General features: G+C 42.6%; 1 protein-coding gene across 1 annotated transcript in view; it reads left to right on the forward strand.

The window, feature by feature from the left end:
* Nucleotides 1–13,149, forward strand: part of myo7ba (myosin VIIBa) — a gene marked incomplete at its 5' end in the record, with an annotated part of 103,962 nt that overhangs the window by 55,534 nt on the left and 35,279 nt on the right. The window contains 8 exons of the mRNA XM_084308396.1: nucleotides 4,019–4,198; nucleotides 4,714–4,926; nucleotides 5,694–5,858; nucleotides 7,985–8,284; nucleotides 10,262–10,422; nucleotides 10,557–10,683; nucleotides 10,781–10,900; nucleotides 11,525–11,698. Of these exons, the coding sequence (XP_084164522.1) occupies nucleotides 4,019–4,198; nucleotides 4,714–4,926; nucleotides 5,694–5,858; nucleotides 7,985–8,284; nucleotides 10,262–10,422; nucleotides 10,557–10,683; nucleotides 10,781–10,900; nucleotides 11,525–11,698 (1,440 nt within the window). The remainder of the gene's footprint in view (nucleotides 1–4,018; nucleotides 4,199–4,713; nucleotides 4,927–5,693; nucleotides 5,859–7,984; nucleotides 8,285–10,261; nucleotides 10,423–10,556; nucleotides 10,684–10,780; nucleotides 10,901–11,524; nucleotides 11,699–13,149) is intronic.

Below are 13,149 nucleotides of genomic sequence, written 5' to 3' on the forward strand. Positions count from 1 at the left end.
CTGTGCACAGTGTCTCAGTTGATGTCTAGAGGTGAAAGGGTCCATATACTGTTTGAGATATTGCGGATAATTGAAGTGAATACATTTAAAAATAAACTGTAACCAGTGCTGCTGTCGTCTTACTGTGGGAGATGGCAAATTAAGGTTTTCATACATGGTGCAGTGGTGTGTCAAATATGGGCAGCCAAGAGCAAATCTGCATAGACGGTTGAATAATGTGTTTAGTGGAAGAAGGTTGGTTTTAGATGCAGTTTGGTAAACTACGTCAGCATAATCCATGATGGGTAAAATTTGTTGATGAACCAGTTTCTTTCTGACAGGGAGTGTGAAACATTTTCTGTTGCGGTAGAGAACACCAGTACTAAAGTTGACTTTTCTAACAATATGTGACATTTGTATGAGAGTTCTGAATCAAGCCATAGACCAAGGTATTTAATGTGATCAACTCTATGCAGTTGTGTACCGTCCAGCCAAGTGATATTAAATGGTTTATTAATGGTTTTGGATGCAAGATTATGGATGGTCCCAAAGAGGATAGTATTAGTTTTAGTTTAGTTGATTAGTAGTTTATTAGCCGAGAGCCATGATTCGAGTTTATTGAGATGTATATATCATTGAGATGTATATATCACTGTGTCGTCGGCATAGAGTTGAGCATTACAACCTGTGAAAATTGAGGAGATCATTAATAAATATTGAGAACAAGAGCGGGCCTAATGTTGAGCCTTGAGGCACCCCACGTTCCTGTACTGCCAATTCAGATCTACCATCCTGTATAGCAACACACTGTTTTCTCTTGTGCAGATATGAATTAAACCAGAGTAGGGCCCATGGGGACATTAACGTGTGTTGTCGGGCCTTACAAATACATTTGATTTGATTTAGGGAATTGCGTGAGAGGCCAATAGCGTACAGTTTGTCTAATAGGAGATAATGGTTGACCAAATCAAAGGCTTTTGTTAAATCAATAAATATTGCACCAGTGAGATTACCATTACCAGATGAAGAAAATATATCATTAGTGAGTTTTAATAAAGTAGTTGTGGAATGATTAGAGCGAAACCCAGATTGCGAAGGTGATAAAATATTGTTGTTGCTGAGATAATTAGACAGTTGTTTGTAAATTAACTTTTCAAAGACTTTTACTATGGAACAGATAATTGCTATTGGTCTGTAATTATTGGGATCTAGTACATTGCCTGCTTTATGGAGAGGAGTGATTTTTGAGTGCTTCCAGATGGATGGTATTTCATGTGATAATAAACACAGATTATAGAGATCACAGAGGGGGTACATCAAAATGTGTGGAGCAAGTTTGAGAAATTTGCTTTCTAAACCATTTAGGCCTGGGCCACTACACACTTTGAGGTCTTTTATAGCATTCAGAACATCAATAGGTGAGATTTTCGTGAACGAGAAGGAGCTGTTGCAAGGTGGTGCATTTTTACAGATGACATAAGGATCCGGTATTGTGGGAGTACAAACTGAAGAGAAGTGTTAGTTAAAGGCTTGAGCTACAAGAAGAGGATTATGCAATATGGTGTTATTAACTTTTAATTGATTACAATGAGTATTTTTATCAGATGAATTAGTTATAGTTAAAAAAAAATCCAAAATTGTTTAGTGTTTTTAAAATCAGAGTTGAGAGATTCTTTATAATAATTAGATTTTGCATTCCGAGTCAATATTTAACTTTTATTTCTAAGCTGTCTGTATGTTTCCCAGTTTGCATTGTCCTTAGTCTTACGATATGTGGCCCATGCCTTATCTCTCTGCCTGAAGGTACTGATGAGGTCAGAAGTTATCCATGGAAGGTGACTACCCTTAACTTTGATAGTTTTGAATGGAGCATGTTTGTCGATAATTCTGGTTAGTTCTGTGTGAAGGAATTCCCAAGCTTCATGAACATTTGAGATGATTTGATATCGGTCCCAGTTAACTGAAATTAGATCATTAATGAATTCATCAACATTGATTTTTCTATCTTGCCTAATTTTTATAAATTTTGGGGGAAGTTTGGGTAATTTGATTTTCCAAATGCAGAACACCATGCAATGGTCACTAAAGCAATCTGCCAAAATACCTGAATCAATGATACGATTAGGGTGTGAGTCGAGACCAAGATCCAATCTAGCAGAGATTGGCAAGTGGATGTAACCCGAGTGGGCTCACTTATTAGCTGGGTTAGATTCAAGTTCCCAATAATGTTTTTAGCATTTTTTTAGGCTTTATCCAACCAGCAACGGTTAAAATCTCTGTTTCAAAATCTCTGCATGACAAAAAGTTCATTTTTGTCATGAATAGAATTTATGGTGGAGACTAAACAGTTGAAGGAATCAGCAGGAGCAGAAGGGGGTCTATAGATGTTACCAATTGTTATATATTTGTTCTCGTGTAGGATTACCTTCACAAAAATGCCCTCAAAATGAACAGGGACAACTGCAGGCACAATTAATTCAGCAGCAAGATCTGATGACACATAAGTGACTACACCACCACCTCTCGAACCTCTATCAGTTCTATATGACATAATTAGTTAGCTTGATTTCATTGTTGGATATCTTGTTATTAAGCCAGGTTTCAGAAAGTGTAATTACATTGGGTTTGTGCTGTTCCACCCACGGCCGTAATATGTCAATTTTGTGTTTGAGACTCCTTATGTTCAAGTGTATAATTTTAAGTCCTTTTGTATTATCCATCTTGATCTTTAGTAATTAGGAGAATACCATCAATGACCCAATAAAACAGCATAGATCCAGGAACAATAGAGAGTTGAGCAAGCATAATGAACATGTGTTGTGGTCGTGGTACTATTCACTGACCTTTGGGAAGTATTTCGACATGTACATGGGTACCTTAGTGGTGTAGTGTATCTTGTAGACCAGGCCCATTGCAAGTTGCTGTACTCTGTCGTCTACTCTAAGCCATCCTAGGTTGTCAAAATGGGCAGGGGTGAGGTGGGTTCTAGGAGTAAGGTCAAGCAGTAGTCTGACCAGTTTGTTTTGGGATGTTTGTAATATTGTTTTTAGTGCCTTTGAGGTGCTTTGGTACCATCTACCATGAGGTGCAAGCATAGTCGTCGTTGAATGAGTGCTCCTGTTAGAGTCTTCAGGGTATTCTTGTTTACCAGAGAGGAGATCCGGTACAAGAATCTTGTTTGTTGGTTGACTTTTTTGATTACATTGGATGCCATCTTGTCACCGGAAAGATTTGCCTCTAGGATGGAACCCAGGTATTTCATTTCATGAATGTTTTGTTCAAGGCGGCTGGGTGGCGCAGCGGACATTGTGCTCATCACCAACGCAAGAGACACCGGTCTCGAATCCGGCTGTCAGCGTTGCCTCCGGCTTTGGCCGGCCGTCATACTGACTCAATTGGCAGAGTCAGTGGGAGGGGAGTCGATGGGTGGTAATCTGGTCGTTGTAAACAGCGACTCCTACAGGTCGGTCAGGGCGCCTGCACAGCAAAGACAGGAGATTGCAGGGGCAGTGTGAGCCTCCCACACGTTACACCTCGCCAATGAGAGTCCGCGCTGGCAGGTGAAAAGAAGTGACTGGCTGCCTCCACATGTATCGGAGGGGACATGTGATGGGCTTCTATCCTCCCTACGACCGGCCAGTGGGGGGCACATGCGAGCAACGATCAGGACAGGGGAGGGAGAATTGGCACGAGAGGAAATTGGGATGGGAGAAAAATCACAGAAAGAGGAGGAGAAAAAGTTGGTTAAAAAAAATGAATGTTTTGTTCATCCATGATCAAATTGTTCTCAATCAAGAATTTTTTTGTTTTTGTTTTAATACGTTTTAATAAAATCTGACGCGGTCTCACACGCTCCAACTGCTTTTCCTCATTTATTCGTGTGTGATTTAAAGCATTTAAAAGTGAATTGTATCCTCCGACGTCCTTGAAAATGAAAAATAGTGCTTGGAAAAGTACTTAAAAGTCCTTGAATTTCATTTTGCAATGTCTGTGGGAACCCTGGAACCTACCCTGTGTAAATAAAGGTTGTTTCTTTCAGATGTACCTCTCTGCTAAAGAGAAACAAGAGGAACTTCTGGCCAAACTGGAGCGGCAGCGACGCCTGGTGGAAGTCCTGAGGCAGAAGGAGATCAGGGAGAAGAAAGAGATGGAGCAACAAGTCTTTTCAGGGGCCATCACAGACCAGGAGGTGGACAACATGTTTGATTTCCTCCCAGAGGTGGGTTGAGTTACTGAACGTCCGTCAACTTTGTTTGTCCGAGGGAAGCGACAGTTGTGATCGGAGGATCAAGAAAAGAGGGCGGGGTTTGAGATGGGTAAATTATGTTGCTATTAATATGTTGTTCTTCAACCCATGAAAACACACCTGTATGTGTTTAGTTAGGGGGAAAAGACATATATTGTGTCATTTCAACACATCTGTTTTCCATTTCCATTTAGTTGACGCTTTTATCCAAAGCGACTTACAAGTTCTGTACAACAGGTCAGTAGGAAGGGTACAACTCTGACAGCTAAGTAACAATGTTCATCAAACAGTGTTGAACTTGGGTGCTACTGTCTTGAGTGCATAGTAGTATAGACATATTGGCAGAGTAGGTAGTAATATAGGCAAGGACAATAATTTTGTAGCAAAGATTGTTTCTTTTTTTCTTCATTACATTTACATTTAGTAATTTAGATGACGCTTTTATGTTTTATGTTTTAAGAGTGCATGTGTGTATTGTGTATTTTCAGGATGTGTTGATGAGAAGCTCAGTGGAGGAATCGGACCTGGATGACATCCCCATAATGGAAGAAGAGGTCCCAGAGAATGATTATGACGTTCTGGACGAGTACCCCTTCTCCAAATTTGCCTCCATGTACTTCCAGGGTGCAGCCACTCACAACCATATCCGCCAGAGGCTCCGACAGCCTCTTCTCTACCATGAGGACGAAGGAGATGTCCTGGTACTTGTTTTACACCATCTTCATTCATTATATTAGGGATATTTCCTTAAAGGAACACGCCAACTTTTTGGGAAGCTTAGCTTATTGCCATCTACCCTGGAGTTAGACAAGCAGATACATACCCCTTTCTTCTCCTTTGTAATCTGAAATACACTCCAAACACAACTTCAAAACGTTCCTGTAAACATGTTGTGACCTATGTATTTAGCACGTCGAGAAATAAAGAAAAAATTATGCGACATTTTGGTTTTCTAAGCAGACGTATAATCGGATTTTTTTTTGCCTAACCACTGCCTGGGCGCAGTGATTTCATCACCTCAAAACCCCTGTTGTTTTAAAAAAAACTGGGCTTTTGATGTGATGAAATCACTGCGCCCAGGCAGCAGTGGTTCTGCAAAAAAAATTTCAGAGTATATATCTGCTTAGAAAACAAAAATGTAGAATAATCTTTTTTTATTTCTCCACGTGGTAAATATAAATACACAGCTCACAACATGTTTACAGGAACGTTTTGGAGTTGTATTTGGAGTCTATTTCGTGACTGTTGGGAACTAGGCTACACTGGCACACCTACTTCCAGTGAATGACGCTAAGCTAGGCTAACGGTGCGGCTGTTCCCTAAGCGTAATGCATGCACAGAGAAGAAAAGGGTATGTATCTGCTTGTCTAACTCCAGGGTAGATGGCAAATAAGCAAATTTCCCAAAAAGTTGGTGTGTTCCTTTAAAATCACAATTTGACTTGACCTGATTCAACTTGACCCTCTAGGCCTCGTTGACGGTGTGGTGGATCATCCTGAGGTTCATGGGAGACCTCCCAGAGCCCAAGAGGCAAGTCCAGTCCAGGGGCCCCACCACTGCAGACCGCACCCTCCCGCAGGACCTGGTCTCTAGGGAAAACCGTCGTCTCAGTCACATGGTGGGGTTGGATCAGGTGGGCAGAGACTCAAAACACTGGGGTTCATCATGAGCAGTTGCTATAGAGCCTTCCATCTCTGGTTTACATGGAAGCATTTTCTTGCGCTCAAATGTGATTAAGATTAATCCAATTTGACTATGCAACGGTTCTTCGAAATCGTAAAGAAGGTTTCATGGATTTCTTTAGTGCTTGTTAAAGCCAGGATGCAGCATTTAATAACAGTGCTTAAAAAATAAGTATAAAACCCTGAGACACTGCTTAAGGATCTCTGACCAGTATGGGATTTCTATGTTGCACGGCAGACACATCTGAATTCTATGGCCTGTATGATGTTTTATACAACGGCATGCAAATTTCTCGATTCTGATTGGCCATTTACACGTCTTTATTGGCAACAATCCACGGTCCTGGGCTCAGGACCCGCCCACAACCGAATCACATAATCACTCCGCCGGCTCACTCCGGGAGAATGTTGATAGCGCCAGAATGTTGATAGCGCCATAAGCCCATAACGACTAAATATGAAGCGATTCTGTCAAGGGGAATGTGTTAGTCCTTTAAACAATGTTGGATGATGTAATTGATGGGTCTTGAGTCAATCTAGAACAAAAGAAAAATCGCGGATTGATTGATAGATTAATTGATTGATTTAAATTTCTACTTCCTTCCCACTGACTGCAGCGTTCACTCTCACACTGTCCGACGCTGGCGTACCCACAACACACACACACACACACACACACACACACACACACACACACACACACACACACACACACACACACACACACACACACGCACACACACACACACACACTCCTGTCTGCAACAGCGGGGGAGTCAGACTGAGAGAGAAGCAGCGCTGTTTTAAGTGAGCATGGTCTATTGAATTGATTGATTGGTTGATTGCTAATTTTATTACTGTACCCCTGGTTTCCAACTGGTTTTTTTTTTGATCCACTTTTTCTCCCATTTTTCTATATTTTTCTCCCATCCCAATTTCGTATCATCCAATTCAACCCTCCCCTGTCACGAACGCTGTTTCTTGCCTCCCACAAGCCGGCTGCAGTGAGGACTAAGTCATACATAGCACAAGTCCCCTCCGGTACTTGAGGTAACAGCAGTCGCATCTTTTCACCTGCGCAGCTCGACCTCTCAGTGTCGAGGAGTAACGCGTGGGAGGCTCACGCTGCCCCCGACACTTCCTGATTCTACTGCGCAGGCGCACCAACCGACTTGTAGGAGTCGCTTGTTCACAACGTTCGATCCCCACCCTTCAGTTTTTCCCTCCCCGTAATACGGCCAATGTGTATTACTGCGGACGACCAGCCAAACTGAAAAACAATGTGGAGAGCTGGATTCGAACACGCGAATCCTAGCGTCTCCACACTGGTGGCGAGTGCCTTAGACCACTACACCACCTAGCCGCCCCCTGGTTTCCAACTGGTTAAGTTTAGGCTAAAAGAAATAAATAAAAAAATAGGGCGAAGAAAACGTTTTTTTTCCTATAGGGCAAAGAAAACCTTTTAATTTGTTTTACCTACTTTATATAGAAGCATCTAAGAATGAAGTTCTATGGAAAGTAGGTCTGCATTCCCTTAACAATTGTGTGTATTGAGCCGTACTGTATTGTACCCATTCTGCATCTGGTAATAAAATTTTCAATCAATCATTCCAATAATACACAGTTGGATGTGTTAGTTGGTTGGATGCACTTCAAGCTGCTTCCACATGAGGCAACTTCTCTCAATCATTCCAATAATACACAGTTGGATGTGTTAGTTTGGTTGGATGCACTTCAAGCTGCTTCCACATGGAGGTAACTTGTCTTTTTTGTAGTTGTGGGAACTACTTTTTCTGGCGGATGGTTTTTTCAATAAATCTTCGATTAATGTGTGTTTATTGTATAGAAATAAGGTTGGATGAATCTGGCAGTTGTATAAAAGCTTTACACCACTTGCAGTCGTGATTTGTGACCAATAAACCATGCCTAGGGGGGTCTAACGACCACCCCTAGGCATGGTTTATTGGTCACAAACCACTCCTGCGCGTGATGTAATGCTTAAGTAGACTCGTAATCAGATCATTGTTCAAACGTCATTTGATGAAATGCTTCCCCGTGAATATGTTTCTATTCTAAGAGGGTGCTGAGGAACAAAAAGGACAGAAATGTCTCCACCGTCCCGGAGGAGGCACCCAAGGGCAGGAAAGCCTCCACGTTCACGGACTTGCTAACGCGAAACAGAAAGGCCTCCGCCATGCCGGAGGAGGTGATCCTGAGCCGCAAGTCCTCCACGGCCCCAGAAGATAAACCTCGGAGCAGAAAGGGATCCACGTTCACTGACCTGCTGACCAGGAGCAGAAAAACATCCTCTATTCCAGAGAATGGAATCTCAGGATCCCCTTCTCGTGCCAGGAAGCCCTCAATCATTCAAGAGGAGGTGAGACGAGAGCCCTCAGAATTTCTCTAGTTTTTCCTGCCGTTAAACCCTTTCACTACCACACTACAAAGGGTTAATCCTTTCACTACCACACGACAAAGGGTTAACCCTTTCACTACCACACTACAGAAGGTTAACCGTTCACTGCCACACTACAGAAGTTAACCATCTGTAGTGTGGTAGTGAATGGGGTTAAGCATCTGAACGCTGCACAACATACACCTTGCTGCTATACTTTTCTGGAGCAAGATACTTTCCTGCTCCAACAACTAGAGAGTGGCACAACATTTTAACACCCTATCACAGTCGTCAACACTCTAGATAGGGAGGGCAAGATGTGACGCTCTACACACTATACTTTGCTGTAAGGCTGTCCTCGGCTAAAGAAATTGTTCATTGACTAATAGTCATAGGAATTTGACGACTAATCGATTAGTTGATTTGATCAACAAATCTGTGTTCCCCGCATGCAGTCTTGCAGAAGGACCTCTTCAGATTAGATTAGATTAAAATGTATTGTCATTATACAGCACAAGTACAGTACAACAAAATGAAGTTTGGCATCCAACCAAAGTGCAAATGTGGCAGTAAAGTACAACAGAAATATACAATGTACAGGTGATTAAACTGGGTACAAAATATACAAATGAGTACTACTGAGTGTAGTGTTAATCAGATGTATGTACAGAGTTGTAGTATAATAAATAGAGTATGACTACTACTGGCCAGCAGCGTAACTAGTAAGAGTAGGATATGTACACATATAGATATCTTAACACTTTGAGAGCCAGTCCGTGTTTTCCTTTTTACCCCCTTGAATGCCCAAATCCACTCCAATGTTAACGTTAATATCGCCTAATCTATGTTTAAAATTATGGCTATGTGTCTAATCTGCCCGTCGCTTATCAAAGACTCATTTTCCAGTCAACATTGTCAAAGCAGATTGTTTTTTTATCGCTTCATTTCCGTTTGATAGCATTTTGAAAATCACTCGTTTTCGCGGAAAAAACAACCCATTCTATGATAATCGCCTTTTACTGGAATATTCTAGAACGTTGTAATTTGTTGGCCTATTTATGAATCATTTTCAAATAAACGCTAGATAATCGATAGTATATGTGTGCGCACGCACGCTCGTGCCGCGCGCTGATAATCGCTGCTCTTATTTCCTGATGGCTTTTACAGTCAAAACAGCCATATCACATATAGGGGAAACGCTTATATATCCGTGAAAACGAGTCTGATTATCCTAAGACTGATAACATACCGGTAGATTCCTTACCTGAGATCAGATGGTATCCAAATGGATTATTCCAATTCCTGATCACCATTCGAAAAAATCGATCATTGTATAGATCAACCGTGTATACAGTAGAACACATAATCCCCGCTGGTCTTCAGGCTCCGGAGTGATGCCAACTGCGTGAGTGAGACGTAAAATGTGGAGTCAGAAATCCTTTCTCCCATTCACTTTCATTGAGTCCAATCCAGAAGGGTGATTTACCATCTGGGAGACGATAGGGGGCGCTTTTTTCACATCTGAGCGCCTGGGGTGACTGGATCTCCAACGGTAGGCTCGCTTGATGCAATATGATTTCAGATCGCTAATAAAAAAAAAAAAAAAATTCTCGTGATGGGCATTCAACCCGGGGGGTAATAACACGAGAAAACTCGTGGATGGCATTCAAAGTGTTAAAGGACTATGTGCATGTAAGTACAGACAGGTGAGGATGGGTATATATACAGCATTATTGCACATGCTATCATGCAGAGCTAGGGGTTATATGATGGTATAGAGGCATCAGGAAACAACTCATTCAGCATTGGATAAAAGTATGAAAAAAGACTAATCGGTCGACTGAGACCCAACCGACTGATTGATCGACTAAAAGGAGACAGCCCTACTTTGCTGTCAACATGTCAGTCCACCCCCTGTAATCGATTTACAGATTAGCAACTTCCTGGTGTGTTTTACAGTCAGAAGATCGGGATGAGGTGTCCAAACCGCCAACCATGCAGACTGTGGCTGAGGAAGATGACATAATGACTGGAGAGGGGGCCACCCTGGACCGGCCAATGACGTCTCTCGAAAAACTGCAGATCATTGTGGGATTCGCCATTGTCAGGCGGGACCTCAGGTTGCGTAGTATTTAATTCTATACACTCATATATGCTCATATCTGTTTTCATATCCAAAATTGTAAAAATAAAAAGGTTTTAACAACAATTGTAAAACTATTTTATAGTCCTAATGCCTCTTTCCTCTTTGCAGAGATGAGATCTACTGTCAGATCTGCAAGCAGCTTCAGGAAAACGGGAATCGTGGCAGCTTCTTCCGCGGTTGGATCCTGCTCTCCATCTGTCTGGGAATATTCCCTCCATCCGAGGGCTTAATCAAGGTGGGAAAAGGCAGCCGCATCCATTGAGTCAGGCTGAAACATACTGGTCTTCTTCACTGATAATCTGATGGTGACTTTTTGTCTCTCGACTCGGCAGTACCTGCAAAGCTTCATCCGCATTGGTCCCGGGGGCTACGGTGACTACTGTGCTGAGAGACTGCGGCGTACTGTAATGAACGGAGTCCGAGGGGAGCCGCCCAACTGGCTGGAGCTGCAGGTACCACTCCAGTAGATGGGAAACGTACATTTAGGTCTGGTCAGCACCTAACAGTGACGGACCTAACAGTGGCACACCTAACAGTGGCCCACCTAACAGTGGCGCACCTAACAGTGGCACATCTAACAGTGGCACACCTAACAGTGGCGCACCTAACAGTGGCACACCTAACAGTGGCGCATCTAACAGTGGCACACCTAACAGTGGCACAACTAACAGTGGCGCTCCTAACAGTGGCACACCTAACAGTGGCACAACTAACAGTGGCGCTCCTAACAGTGGCGCTCCTAACAGTGGCGCACCTAACAGTGGCGCACCTAACCGTGGCGGACTGAACAGTGGTGCACCTAACGGGGAGACAGTGGCTCAGGAGGTAGACTGGTCGTCTGGTAATCGGAAGGTTCCCAGTTCGATTCCCGCTCTTCCTGGGCAGCGTGTTGAAGTGTCCTTGAGCGAGACACTTAATGAGCTCCCAATGAGCAGATTGGCACCTTGCATGGTCGCCTCCGCCGTCGGTGTGTGATTGAATGGTTGAATGTGAGGAACAAAAGCGTGTTGGATAAAAGGCGCTATATAACTGCACCATTTACCATTTAACGACTTTAATTTCTGATGTTCCAATAGGCAACGAAGACGAAGAAGCCCATAGCCGTGTCTGTGTCTCTGATGGACGGCCGTAATGTCAGCCTGCACGTCGACTCTGCGTCAACCTCCAAGGAGATCTGCCAGGTCCTCTCCCAGAAAGCCAAACTCAAAGACACCTTTGGCTTTTCTATCTACGTGGCCTTGTATGAAAAGGTAAACAATTGCACGAGTCAGGGGTGGCTGATGCAGCCTATCTGACACAAGTATCACGGTATATTTGTTTCTCTTGTAATGCCATCTACAAAATATGGAGTACAAGAGTTTGCCCAACAGTGCAATTATTATACAGTATAATATTAATCTTGTGCAATACATATACATCTTTTTCACAACACTCTGTACAACCTTAGTATTTATTTTGGACTGAGGTCTTCATGGCTGGACATCATCAGACAGTAGAAACAATATGGGTAAATCTGTACTGTAGCACACATTCCTACCAGTTTATAATTTCTACCAGGACATCTACTGTAGCCCCTAGCATGAGTAACTCTTTTGCATACAAGAAAGCCAGGCACCTTAAGATTACACAGGTAGATGTTAAAAAAAAGCTAAAAGAAAAATCCCACAAATAGGAAAGAAGGAAAGAAAGAACCCACACACTTCTCAAGTTCAAGTTCAAGTTTCTTTATTAGTTGTCATACAGAAGTACAGAATACTTTTATACAAAATGCTTCTTTCTTTTACGCTCCAGAGACTGTGCTAGACAAAAATAGATAAGTATAAAATAAAATAAGTATAGCAAGTATAAAATAGAAGTCAAGTATGTAGACACAAGTGTTCAGTATGTACATATGTACAATGTTCAATGCAGAGTAGAAGTAACTGAGTTACCATACAATATACTATACAATATACTATACAGTGCAAAGCAGAAATGGGATGAGGTACAATTTAGGTACAATTTACAGTAAGGTGTAATGAGGTATGGGTTGTAGTGCAAATTCTTTACCAATAAATATAAAGTGTAAAGTTTAGGTGTTCTAAAGTGTGTAAAGTGGGTGCTGCAGTGAGTTGTTTGTTTAAAGTGAGTGTGTGCGTGTGGATGTGTGTGCTGTGAGTGCATTTGATGGTTGTTACATAGTGTTATTGTTCGTTGAGCATCCTGATGGCCTGGGGATAGAAGCTTCTTCTGAGTCTTTCTGTGCTTGCCATGAGACTCCGGTATCGCTTGCCTGACCGCAGCAGTTCAAAGAGGCAGTTGTTTGGGTGGCTGGAGTCTTTGATAATTCTCTTAGCCTTACCCATGCACCGCTTGTTGTAAATGTTCTGGAGAGTTGGAAGCCCCCTCCAATTGTGCGTTCGGCTGACCGGGCCACTCTCTGTAGTCTGCTACGGTCTTGTGCGGTGCTATTCCCAAACCAGGAGGTGATATTGCCAGTCAGGATGCTCTCTATTGTACATGAGTAGAAGTTGTTAAGGATCTTCTGACTGACTTGGAACTTCCTTAGGCGCCTGAGGAAGTAGAGGCGTTGCCGTGCCTTCTTCACAACACTGTCAATGTACTGTGGTCCATGTCAAGTCCTCGGATATGTGGACTCCGAGGTACTTAAAACTGTTCACTCTCTCAACCGGTGCCCCGTCGATGCTGAGGGGGCTGTAGT

This window comes from Notolepis coatsorum (assembly GCF_963971535.1).
Source record: "Notolepis coatsorum genome assembly, chromosome: 2".
NCBI lineage: Eukaryota > Metazoa > Chordata > Actinopteri > Aulopiformes > Paralepididae > Notolepis > Notolepis coatsorum.